We start from the raw sequence: 13,333 nt of genomic DNA on the forward strand, positions 1-13,333 counted from the left end.
ATTTGCCAGGGTTAGACCAGTTTTCAGGTCCTTCTAGAACACTGTCTCCAACGTCAGTAGCCACCAAATTGACTGCTGAAAGCCTTAATCTTGCTGCTCCCTGGTAAATATAATCTGCCAGGTACATTAGTAGTATCATTTAGCCTTCAGTTAATCAGAAAGAGAATACATTAGATAGTTTAAATTATTAAGGATATTAAAAATGCATTACGAAAATGTTTATCATGAGCCACATTGGCAAAAGCAGAGGAGGATATATTAGAGGCCTAAAAATAAATATGTCTCGGGTATCAGCAACACACTCCAAGCATGCTTTAAAGATTTATATCCTGTTAAATGGAGGGAAATAGGGCAGCCATCGGAGAGTCCAGTTCACACCAATCGGCACCAGAATATTGCTCATAGAATCTGACCTGGAACTGTATTCTGTATTCATTTGTCTTTGAGTGACATGTAGAGTTTTCTTTTTAGTATGTATTTTCAAAGACAGATAGCAGCTCATGCACAGGTAAGTATGATTCTCATTCTTCATACCTGAAACTGAGCCTACGCAGCCTTTGAGACGTTCCCAGCATATCCCTGTCTGCTGGGAAATCTAGTTTCCGACGGAACTGGTGTAACAATGAACCAGACTTGCAAATGTTGAACATACTGAATTTCCAAATAGAGAATTGTCCTTAAGAAGCTTCTGCCCAGCTTTTTATTTATGGGTCCTTAAAGGTACTGAAAGTTCTTAGCTTCTGATGCACAAGTCAATATAGATAAAAACAACTTGAAGATCGAAGGTGACAAAATATATCCCCAAAGAAAAAGTCTAATCGAAGATGGTTGTACCCCAGAAAACCATCTATAAATAGAAATGTTGGTAAAAAAAATATCAACAGCAAAAACCTGAGTCAAATTATCCACAGGTCAGTGTGAGCTAAGATGTCCCATTCTCTGAGTAAAGTGGTAAAATGAAGAGTTTACTCCAGGCATGGGCAAATGTTGGCCCTCCAGGTGTTTTGGACTTCAACTCCTACCAGCTGTTAGGAATTATGGGAGTTGATGTCCAAAACACCTGGAGGGCCAAAATTTGCCCATGCCTGGTTTAGTCTGTTTTGAGAGAATCTCATGTATCATGTTCCGCAGTTGATGGTGGTTGATGGAGGAAGGCTTAGCAGTTGGTGATGGAAGGGGTTAATATAAGTCTTAGATCTGAAGGGCTGAGTATATGTAATCTTGTAATCTTTTACCTACTTTTTGCCAACATGTTTTTAAACCAGTTTTTACTGTTGTAAATTTTATCTATTTGTATGTTCAATCAACTGGATGTTCTTAATCCAATTCATTACCTGCATACTTTGTATGCCCACAGTGCAATAAGGGTCTTTGGACCATAATAAAATGTTGTTGTTGTAATCTGTAAGTAAGAGTTTAGGGGTGAAAGCAATTAAGGGTGGAGGCATGCAAGACGTAGATTGCAGCTGGGTTTTACTGGTGATAAGGAGTTAGCCTAGAGGCTGATCTCGGGAGAAAAGTATTTGTCCTATTTTGGTGATAGATGCTGCTGGTTTTCCCCCAGGTTTGTGGATTTTTGGTATCCTGACCTGTCTCCTGAACTACTGGAAACCTGAAGCTTGAATATCTGGACTAGCTATTGACTACGGTATAGACTCTTGATCCTTGGACTTTACTCATTGAACTCTCGTCATTTGACTACTGGACTGGATATTTTTGACCATGGTGTTCTCTCAAACCTGCATCAGTGTTTGCTGTCAGTCTTTGTTTTATATTCTGTTGCTAAGTGCTATCTTTATGTTTTTTATTTTGGACTATGAAAACAGACAGTAAGTGCTGTTTTAATTAAAAAATTTACACAAGCTGGGTGTTTGTTTTGGTTCACCTCTGCCTGTGTACCGGCAGAGACCTGGCAATGTGACAGAGAACCTAAAAGAAGCATCAACCTAAAGGAAGCACTTCTCTCTCTCCAATGTAGCATTTCTGATGCCTCAACAAGGGAAATGGCAGCTGGGTGGCTGGGCTGCTGAGATGGCAATGATGCTTTCCCCTCTCCATGGAATGACTCTCATGTAAAAATCTGTAATTTTGGCCCCCAAACCTACTCTAGACTTATACATAAGGTCGGCTTACGCATGAGCATATATTTCTGTTGTTACAGAGTCACTGGCCTTTGTACCTACCTGCCGCACAAGTGCCAGCTGCAGTGAGACATAGAGGATAATTTGGTGGTCTTCAGGTGCCAAGTCGTGCGCTCTGTAAAACACAAAGGTTGCTATACAGTAAGCCTTGTTATGAGGAAATCACCTTGATAGTAATAAAAGTCATATTTTATGAGCAACCACAGCATACCAGGCTTAGCAAACAGAAGAGGTTACTGCCATAACTTAGGTGTTGGAGCACCATGGAAACAACACAATTACAGCACTGTCATTCCATGCTTACACCATTGTTCCATTCTGTGGGACCATGGGATTTGCAGTTTAAAGAGAGGTATTTAAATCTGTCAGCCAGAGAGATCTAGTACCTCACTAAACTGCACACCAAAGGATTCCTTAAGATGCAATCATAACAGTTAAAGCGGAATCATAGTGCTATAACTATGTAACATGAAAGGGCTTCTGGATTTGGATGCCTGATCAACTTTAGAGCTCAGTTTGTCAACCAGCACAAAATGGATCCATCTGAAGGTCCGTTCTGTCCACTACCCTGTTTTACACAGAGATCATCCAGATGTTTCAGGAGAGGTTCACAACTGGGATATAATCAAGGCCTCTTTTGTGGATGTTATCCTTTCAGCAACTGCTCTTCTGTGTGGACTCTTGATATCTCCTGTGATTTGGCTGTAGGATTCTAGTGTGGATATCAAAATATATGCATGCTCAAGTCCCAATATACACAATGGCACAGAAAAATGACACCCCTTATACAAAATGGGAAAAATCAAGGTTTGCTTTTTGGAGTATTTCGTTGGAATATTTTCAAACCGAAGAGCCATGGACACTGAGGTCCAACTGTATTGTATTTTTAATATGGAGTTCCTATTTAGTTATTATAAGAAGCAAAGCTTAGGAAAATGGAACACCACTGCCAAATCTTCAACAAACACCAGGTAGGCTGTATTTCAGAGGAAGGAACTGGCAAAACCAGATTCCCCCAGGCAGCAACCAGTCAGCTTTTGAAGCTACAAGGGCATTATATGCTAATTAAGGTGGCCAATTGCAACATTCACACTTGCCTCCAACAGACAGTTCTTTATCCCACCCTGGACATTCCACAGATATATAAACCTCACTTGTCTATTTTCCAACCGATCTCACAACCTCTGAGGATGCCTGCCATAGATGTGGGTGAAACACCAGGAGAGAATGCTTCTGGAACATGGCTATACAGCCCGGAAAACTCACAGCAACCCAGTGATTCTGGCCGTGAAAGCCTTCAACAACCCACCTCTAACTACTCCTGGGTCTAGGAAAACCCAATGAAGTGTATAGGGCTGCCATGAATTGACAGGCACTTGAAGACACATAGGTCCCCTCTACACTGCCATATAAAATCCAGGTTATCTGCTTTGAACTGGATTATATGGCTCATATAATTCAGTTCAAAGCCGATCATCTGGATTATCTGCTTTGATAATTTGGATTATATGACAGTGTAGATCCAGCCATGCACACTTTAATCAAATACCAAAATTAAAAGCTGAAAAAGAAATACCATTTGAAGATATATTACTATTATTGAATGGTAAGCTGTACACCGTTCTGTTCTTGGAAGTCTTTTGTCTTGTCAGTCAAAGAAATCTTCTAAAATTATCATGTTTTGTGTATTTCTTTGGAATATTCTACCTCGATAGCTCTTTTGTATATAAGCTTGATTGGCATTTTCAGTTCTCTTTATCTACATCCTTATAATTTGTCCATAAAGACTCTTCATTCTAGTATGTCTGGATTGAGTATAAGAGGTCTTTCCTTGTAAGGAGCCAGCTCTCTGTTCCTTTCTCCTCTCTAGAGAAGTCAGATATTTAATCCTAATATAAATCATGGATTATTTCGTTTTCTCCTTAAAGGAAGGTAGAGCCAGAGAGCCCATGCCTGCTGGATTTGCATGATGCAACAAACAAAACACAGACCAAATGTCCAGAGTTTGTTTATCTAGTCCCACTGCATATGGGAGCAATTTATCAGCATGAACTAGCACAGCAGTGCATCCTAAACAAGCAAGAATTCTCCTGAATTCCAGCTTGTTGTGATGTCCAAATGAGGCCATGCGGTACTCAGCCTCTTTTTGACATTACTTGTAGTCATTTTCAATTAGGACATGCAAACCTATGAATTCAGCTCACTCCCTTGAGCCACAGAACAGGAACAGAGCTTGAAAATGTCACTTTTAAAAGATTTTTGGGAAATATAGTGCAAAAATTAATTTTTTTCAAACTCTGCCTAAGTGATTGAAAAGCTGGGACACTCAAACAGGATATCCTCTCCCATACAAAAAGGATGTCAAGATCATTGTGGGCATACATGGTACTCTGACTAATTCAGCATCATCTACTTAGATCAGTGGTTCTCAACCAGATGTTTTGGCCTACAACTCCCAGAAATCCCAGCCAGTTTACCAGCTGTTAGGATTTTTGGATGTTGAAGGCCAAAAACACCTTGGTACCCACAGGTTGAGGATCACTCACTTAGACTGGAATGTGTCCAGAGGAGAGCGACTAAAATGATCAAGGGTCTAGAGAACAAGCCCTATGAGGAGCAGCTTAAAGAGCTGGGCATGTTTAGCCTGAAGAAGAGAAGGCTGAGAGAAGTCATGATAGCCATGCATAAATATGTGAGAAGAAGTCATAGGGAGGAGGAAGCAAGCTTGTTTTCTGCTGCTCTGGAGACTAGGACGGGAAACAATGGCTTCAAACTACAAGAAAGGAGATTCCATCTGGACTTTAGGAAGAACTTCCTGACTGTGAGAGCTGTTCAGCAGTGCCCTGGAGTGTGTTTAAGGCTCCTTCTTTGGAGGCTTTTAATCAGAGGCTGGATGGTCATCTGTCAGGGGTGCCTTGAATACGATTTTCCTGCTGTTTCAGAGTTGGACTGGATGGCCCATGAGGTCTCTTCCAACTCTATGTTTCTATGATTCTATGGCTAACGGTAGCACTCCAACATTTGAGTCACATAGGGTACATCTACATTGTAGGATTAACACAGTTTGATACTACTTTAACTGCCATAGCTCAATGCTGTGGAATCTTGGGAATTGTAGTTTTAAAAGGTACTTAGTCTTCTTTGCCTATGAGTGATGGTGCCTCACCAAACTACCTCTTGCACATTCACAAAACTATTTTAAAAGCAATACTGACCTTCAAGGAGAGAACATGATCCAGTGGTTTTGTACACCCATAAATTTAGTTCCTGGTCTCTCTATCATTCATTTTAAAGACTTTTAACAACCTTTCTCCTACAGTATTAGCAAACATGAAAATACAGCTGCTGCTACTGAAAAAGCATTTTAAAAGACACCAGTTAAAGCTACTTTTCAAGTTCCAAATTCAGAATGAAGCAGTCTTCAGACTTCTGCTGTTAAACAATGCATTGAGTCCCTATATCGGGAGAAAGGCAGGAGAAAAATTAAGTAGGTAAGTAAATAAATTATAAGGTCATATATTGCTGCAGGAAGTTCTTAAAGGCATGAAGCCGCTGCTAACGACACTCTATTCTTAGAGCCTGACAGTCTAACACTTCTTATGAATGGTATTCAGAAAACGGTCTCTGATACTGTTCCTAAGGGTGTGTTTATACTGTAGAATTAATGCAGCTTGACAACACTTTAACTGCCATAGAATCTTGGGATTTGTAGTTTGGCAAAGCACCAGCACATTTTGGCAGAAAATGCTAAAGAGCCTGTAACAACCAAATAAACCAGATGGGCAAATGTGTTGTTGTTAACTGATATCGAATTAACTTTAACCCATGAGTGAGAGATCTCCAAGTCACTCTATCATCAACCGTTCTTCACAGGTCTTCCAGACTAAGGGCTGTGGTTTTCTTGATTGGAATCTGGAATATGGTTCTCCTCTTTTTCTTTTGGTAGAAACCTTACTATGCATTACTACTAGACAATAATGCTTCTCATGATATGGCTATAGCACAGTACAACAAACTAAATTTTGGTTTCTAAGGAGAGTTCAGATTCAATTTGCTCTAGAACCCATTTATTGATCTTTGTAGCAATCCATAGTACCCCTAGAACTCTTCTCTAGCACATTTCAAATGAGTTGATTTCCTTCCTATCAGCTTTGGTCACTGTCCATATTTTATGACCATACATAGAAAGGGAAAAAAACAGTGACATAGCTGAGCTTCTATAAGGTAGCTTTAATATTACACATCATAACCATTAATATCTCTTTCACACTAACAACTAAACTATACATTCATCTATAAATTGAGAGATTTTAGTAAAAAAAAAAACTTCCTGATGGTAATAGCTATCAACTTCCTAACAGTAAGAGCTGTTTGGCAGTGGTAATATGCTTCCCATTTCAAACCTATGAAGGGGGGGGGGGGTCAAAATACATGTTTCTAATTGCTGATGACTATTCAAGGTACACCTATTGTATGGGCTAGAAGCATTCTTTCCTGAAGTTTCATCTGCATCTGTGGCAAGCATCCTCAGAGGTTGTGAGGATGCTTGCCACAGATGCAGGAGAATCGTCAGGAGAGAATGCTTCTAGAACATGGCCATACAGCCCGAAAAACCTGCAACAACCCAGTGATTCCGGCCATGAAAGCCTTCAACAATACATTAAAATGGGACTTGTAAACACGGAGCAGGAGTGGTGACACAAAGCTTTGCACAGGGTTTTGAGCAAAAAAAATTGAAAACTATGAAAACAAAGTTGCACCCATTGCTCAGAGTCACTAAGGCACAGGAATCTGAATCTCAAGCAAAGATCAAGGAATTACTAACAGTAGTATATTCCTGAAGTGAAGGGGAAGACGGATTCACTTTTATGGTTGTTTAAGTGTTATGATCAAGAGGAAAAAACCAAAGTGGTTTTATGAGTCAGTAAAACTCATAAAGGCTTGTCATGAAGGCTCAGACAAGATTTAGAAAGTGAATCAGTTAAAACTAAAGAAGGGGAGCTATTCCTAAACTAGAAGTCAAAGACAAGGCTGGGATGCAAAGTGTAAAAGCATTCTTAAACTCCCCAGAAATTGTTTTCAATTTGGTCAGAGGCAGAAAAAGAATTAAATTTGTTTATCAAAATCTGCAAAGGGTATGCAGAGAAATGATGATGCCTTAAGTGTTAAATGAATGTAACTAAATATGCTGTAAGGATTTTGGTGAAGAAACAAATGTAAATGTCCTCAGTGACTGTATAACTAAACATTTATGAACAGTGTGTTGTAAAGATATATGGCAGGCGCATTTATCACTAAATATAGAAGGGATGTCAGAGTTTTATAATATACTGGCATATTTAGATGGTTAAATGCCAAGTCATATAGGCATGTCCATGTGGTAAAGTGCTCATTATAGTGACTAGGCAAGTGGCTGATGAAAACATGATTGAAGGATTGCATCATGGGAGGGTATATTAGCAGCCAGCCACAATGCAATAGATGATGGATGATGGCTGTTGGAGAATTGGAGGATCACTGGAAAGTGTGTGTATACATCTGCATATAGCCGCATTGGTGCAATTGAAGATAAAGCTTTCCTGTTGGAATGAATTTCTGTGTCTGCTGTGTGTACTTATAGTCTGCCTAGAGTTTGAGGTGGAGTTGCCTTCTCTGGAGTTTTTAAAGCAGAGACTGAATGGTCTTCTGTCAATGAATGATTTGATTCTGTATCCCTACATGGCAGAGGATTGGACTGGATAGTTCTTGTGATCTCTAACAAATCTATAGTTCTAATTCTGTAATCCCCCCCCCCCCCAAAAAAAAACCTGGATTTACTTATTCATGGATCAGTGTTAGTACTGTAACTTAACTCTTATATAAAAAATGAACTAATAATAATAATAATAATAATAATAATCTTTTTTTGTATTCTGCCCTATCTCCCCGCAGCGACTCAGGGTGGATTCCAATCACAAAAAGCCAAACATTCAATGCCTAAGTTCGACAACCAATACACACATAATAGCAAAAATAATAACCCAACAAATAAATTATAACTTAACATCTAAATTAAAATAAAAAACAAAATCTATCATATAAATGTTGTCACCATAAAAACAATCACATTCTCTCAGTACTGAAAGGCAAAAACTTAGTCCATGCCAGAAAAACATAAGAAAAAACACTGGGCAATTATACACTCCATTGCGGTGCCACTTTTGGCCTTTTTGAAGGCTTGCATGAGGAAATGGCAGCAGTGTTGGACTCAAGATGGCTTTCCTCTTTTCATGGAATGACCTTCGACTTATCCAAGGTTGATAAAATCGATAATGTTAGCCCCAAAACCTGCCCTTGATTTATACAAGAGGTCGATTTATACTTGAGTATACACAGAAAGCCAAGTCTACTGCCAGTCTCCAAACAAGGTACTGCTTCAATGCTATCAGACTATCCTGTATCTGGGAGACATTAAATGTTCAGGATACAAAGATCTAGCCAAGCTATCACAATGCCCTCTGCTGGCTAATGGATGCTTGGTTAGCAATCCATCAGATTTCAAGCTAGACTTGAGATCTCAAGGAAACGAGCCATGGCCAACGTGGAAAGGTCAAAGGGCTAAAAATAAATATAGTTTAAGAGTAATACAGGACAGCAATTACATCTAAATAGCACTGTAATGGAGATATTACATCTGAGTCTAGGAATGTGTGTCACTTATAGCCAAATCCCCTTCCAACAAGGAACTATGTCAAAACGACACCTTCATATACTCCAGATTGGCACACAGAGAAGTAGCAACATTGATTGATTCCAAAAGGAGACACTTTCCCAACTTTGAAACATAGTTATTCCTCATAAGCACCAAAACTTGGATTGGGAAATTCCCAAAAGCTTGGCAATTACTGCATGGAAGAATTTGAGACTGAGTCTAGATCTACACTGCCATATAATCCAGTTTCAGAAAAAAGATTAACTACTTTGAACTGGTTTATTTGCGTCTACATTGACATATAATCCAATTCAATGCATTAATCTGCAGTCAGAAATTGAATTATATGGCATTGTAGATGGGGCCTGATATGTACAAACGAACCCACACCAGCAGCCACAAAAATATCTCAATAAAGTCCATTTCCTCCCTTCTTCTTACCTTTCTAGCATCTTGAGTGCTTTCCGGTACAAGTCATCTTGGGTGCTTTTCAAGGTGGCTGCAATAAAATAAATAAAATACACATAGTAGTTTTGTAAACATTTAATAAGCAGTACTTTTGGGAAACTGCATATTTTCTTGTCTTCTATTTTTGTTTTCAAAATATGGGAAAAACACAATTTGTTTAGTTCTTAGCATGAAGCATTTCTCTGAGGATTTTAAGACACATCGGAAAAGCTGTCCCCTCTTCGCTGGATGTTGCTGAAAAAGCATTTGCTGTCATATTTCAAATGGTCATAGAAACTGATTAGTCTAGCAAAGCCAGGGATCTGTATTTCTTTCTTTTTGAGACATCTAGCTAATAGGACAGAAATAAAATACTCTGGTAAGTCACACAATGCCTCCTCCTATTTTAGGCATGGGCAAACTTCAGCCCTCCAGGTGTTTTGGACTTCCAGCTCCCACAATTCCTAACAGCCAGAAGTCCAAAACTCCTGGAGGGCCGAAGTTTTCCCATCCCTGTCCTATTTGAATCCTTCCTGGATTTTGAAATTTTGTTTATTGGTCTTTTTTCCTGTTGTCTTTCTTCCTGAAAGCTCAGAATCATTTATATTTCCTCCCACCCATTCATTTTATCCCAACAACAATGCTATGAAGTGGTTTGGACAGAAATATATACATTGGCCAAAAAGTCTCAGAGTGAGCGTAGTCATGATACTTTATTTCTATTCCGCCCTATCTCCCCAAGGGGACTCAGGGCGGATTCCAGCATACACAAACACCAAGGCAAACGTTCAATGCCTCAAAACAACAAAACACAGATAAAGGTAAAGGCTTCCCCTTCTAGCTCTGAGAGGTAGTGCTCACCTCTGGCTCCATTTCTACGAAGAGTCTGCATTGCCCATAGACCTCTTCTAGGTAATGTGGCCAGCATGACTGTATTGAACGCTGTTTACCTTCCCACTGAGGCAGTACCAATTGATCTACTCACATTTGCATGTTTTCAAACTGTAGAAGCTGGGGCTAACAGTGAGAGCTCACCCTGTCCTGTAGATTCAAACCACCAACTTTCTGGTTAGCAAGTTCAGCAGCTCAGCTAACCTATAGTGCCACCGCAGTCCCTTAATAATATGATTGGGAATTTGAACTTGTACCTCCTTTCTTGGAGTGCAGCAACACTGTAAAATTAATGCAGTCTGACACCGCTTTAAACCCCACGGCTCAATGCTATGGCATCCTGGAATTTGTAGTTGGTGAGCCACCAGGTCTCTTTGGCAGAGAAGGCTAACGAACATCTAGAATGACAACTCCCAGGATTCAATAGCATTGAACCCTGAAAGTTAAAATTGTGTTGAAGTGTGTTTGTTCTATAGCATAGATGTACTCTGAATTTATTTTAACCGAAGCAAGTTGCCATTAGGCTCCCTTCAGGCAATAATGCGAGATTGCAAATGGTATAGCTGAATAAACCTCTAGATTTTAAAATCTGAAAACATTTTAGCTTGAATACATCATACTCAGGCTTTGCAATGCAAGGTTCGGTGGGTCTGCCTTTCTTGAATACCATGGATTGCAGTGAGGTTGCTTAATTCCCATTGTTTACCATTGGATCCATGCAGGCTCACTTTGCATTCCGGAAGCATTTACCTAGCTGTACCAACTCAGATGTCGATGGTTTTCCAGAAAAGGATTTTAAAGAGCCATTTGCTGAGCTCCGGCAGTCCTGCGGGGTCATCTGTGCAAAGCGGTTGGACAGCGGCCCTGAAAGTGAAAGCTGAGGGCTCGCACCTGCTGTCCCCGCGATGTTCAAGACGTGTCAGGAGCCGAAGGAAGGGACAAAACCTTGCCAAAGGCTCAGCCGGTGCAAATGTCCTCAGGGGATGGCAGAAACCCTTCTGGGAGAGGCTGGCTTCCCGCCAGAGCATAAATGAGCAATGACAGATGTTGGCTGAGCTGAAGCTTCTCTCGAGGATGCTTCTCTAACTGTTCTGCACTCACAGTTAATCGAATCATTTCCACCATCACCCCTCTGCCCAATCAATCAATCAACCTATGCTGAAAAGACAGGGCTGTATCTTCACTATAGAATTATATCAGCGGTCTCCCTTTAACTGCACCATTCTGTGCTATGGAATCCTGGGGATTTGTAGTTTGGTGAAGCACCAGCACTCTTTGGCAGAGAAGACTAAAGATCATAGAATCATAGAATTCGAAGAGACCTGGGGACCATCCAATCCAACCCCCTGCCAAGAAGCAAGGAAATCACATTCAAAGCATCCCCGACAGATGGCCATCCAGCCTCTGTTTAAAAGCCTTCAAAGAAGAAGCCTCCACCACTCTCTGGGGCAGAGAGTTCCACTGCTGAACAGTTCTCATGATTAGGAAGTTCTTTTTCATGTTCAGGGGGAATCTCCTTTCCTGCAGTTTGAAGCTTGCTCCCTCCTCCCTATTACTTCCTCTCACATATTTGTACATAGCCATCAAGTCTTCTCTCAGCCTTCTCTTCTGCAGGCTAAACATGCCTAGCTCTTTAAGCCGCTCCTCACAGGGCTTGTTGTCCAGACCCTTGATCATTTTAGTTGCTTGCTCTGGACACATTACAGCTTGTCAACATCTCCCTTCAACTGCAGTGCCCAGAATTGGACACAATATTCCAGGGGTGGTCTGACCAAGGCAGAATAGAGGGGAAGCATGACTTCCTTGGATCTAGACACTATACTCCTATTGATGCAGGCCAAAATCCCACTGGCTTTTTTTGCCGCTGCATGACATTGTTGGCTCATGTTTAAAATGTTATTCACAAGAATGCCAAGATCTTTTTCACACGTACTGCTCTCGAGCCAGGCGTCCCCCACTCTGTATCTTTGCATTTCATTTTTTTTTCTGCCTTAGTGGGGTATCTCACATCATGTAAATCTACAACTCCCATGAAGCCATAGCATTGAGCCACAGCAGCAAAGTGGTGTTAAACTGCATTAAGTTCACAGTGCAGACGCATTCTGAGAAAGGAACTATGGAAGCTCCATAGTCCTTGACACAAAAGTGCCAAATGGAGCTGCAAGCCATTACTCCTCTTTCCACCCCAGTGCAATTGCAATGGCTTCGTGCTATAGATTCACAAGAGTTGGATATTTACAAGTTCTTTAAGTCTTCTCTGCCCAAAAGGGCTGTTGCCTCACCAAAATACAATTCCCATGATTTCACAGTATCAAGTCATATAATTAAAGTGTTATCAAATTCATATTTTACAGAGGCTGTGCAAATGAATTGCAACACTCTTATGTTTTAACTGCTTTTCACTTGTCCCAGTTTCTCTTCCACATTTCCCTTAAGCCAGTGTGTTTCAACCTGGGGTTCGGGACCCTGGAGGGGTCACAAGGGGGGTGTCAGAGGGGACGCCAAAGACCATTAGAAATCATAGTATTTTCTGTTGGTCATGGGGGTTCTATGAGGAAAGTTTGGCCCAATTCTATCATTGGTGGGGTTCAAGGAGCTGTTGGATTATAGATGAACTATAAATTCCAGCAACTACACCTCCCAAATGTCTATCCCCCCCCCCCCCAAACTCCACTAATGTTCACTTTTGGGCATACTGAGTATTTGTGCCAGATTTGGTCCAGATCCATCACTGTTTGAGTCCACAGTGCTCTCTGGATGTAGGTAAACTACAACTCCAAAACTCAATGTCAATGCCCACCAAACCCTTCTAGTATTTTCTGTTGATCTCGGGAGTTCTGTGTGCCATGACTGGTTCAATTCCATTTTTGGTGGAGTTCAGAATGTTCTTTGATTGTAGATTAACTATCAATCCCACCAACTACAACTCCCAAATGACAAAATCAATCCCCCACCCCACCCCACCAATATTCAAATTTGGGCATATTGGGTGTTTGTGTCCAATTTGGTCCAGTGAATGAAAACACATCCTGCATATCAGATACTTAAATTACGATTTGTAACAGGAGCAAAATTACAGTTGTGAAGTAGCAACAAAAATAATGTTATGGTTGGGAATCACCACAACATGAGGAACTGTATTAAGGGATCGCAGCATTAGGAA

General features: G+C 40.6%; 1 protein-coding gene across 1 annotated transcript in view; it reads right to left on the bottom strand.

Moving 5' to 3' along the window:
* TTC7A (tetratricopeptide repeat domain 7A) overlaps positions 1 to 13,333 on the bottom strand; it is a 226,727-nt gene that overhangs the window by 105,947 nt on the left and 107,447 nt on the right. The window contains exons 13-14 of the mRNA XM_060754418.2: positions 9,274 to 9,331; positions 2,184 to 2,256 (exon numbers count right to left, since the gene is read on the bottom strand). Of these exons, the coding sequence (XP_060610401.2) occupies positions 2,184 to 2,256; positions 9,274 to 9,331 (131 nt within the window). The remainder of the gene's footprint in view (positions 1 to 2,183; positions 2,257 to 9,273; positions 9,332 to 13,333) is intronic.

Source organism: Anolis sagrei, chromosome 1 (genome assembly GCF_037176765.1).
Source record: "Anolis sagrei isolate rAnoSag1 chromosome 1, rAnoSag1.mat, whole genome shotgun sequence".
In the NCBI taxonomy this organism is placed as follows: Eukaryota; Metazoa; Chordata; class Lepidosauria; order Squamata; family Dactyloidae; genus Anolis; species Anolis sagrei.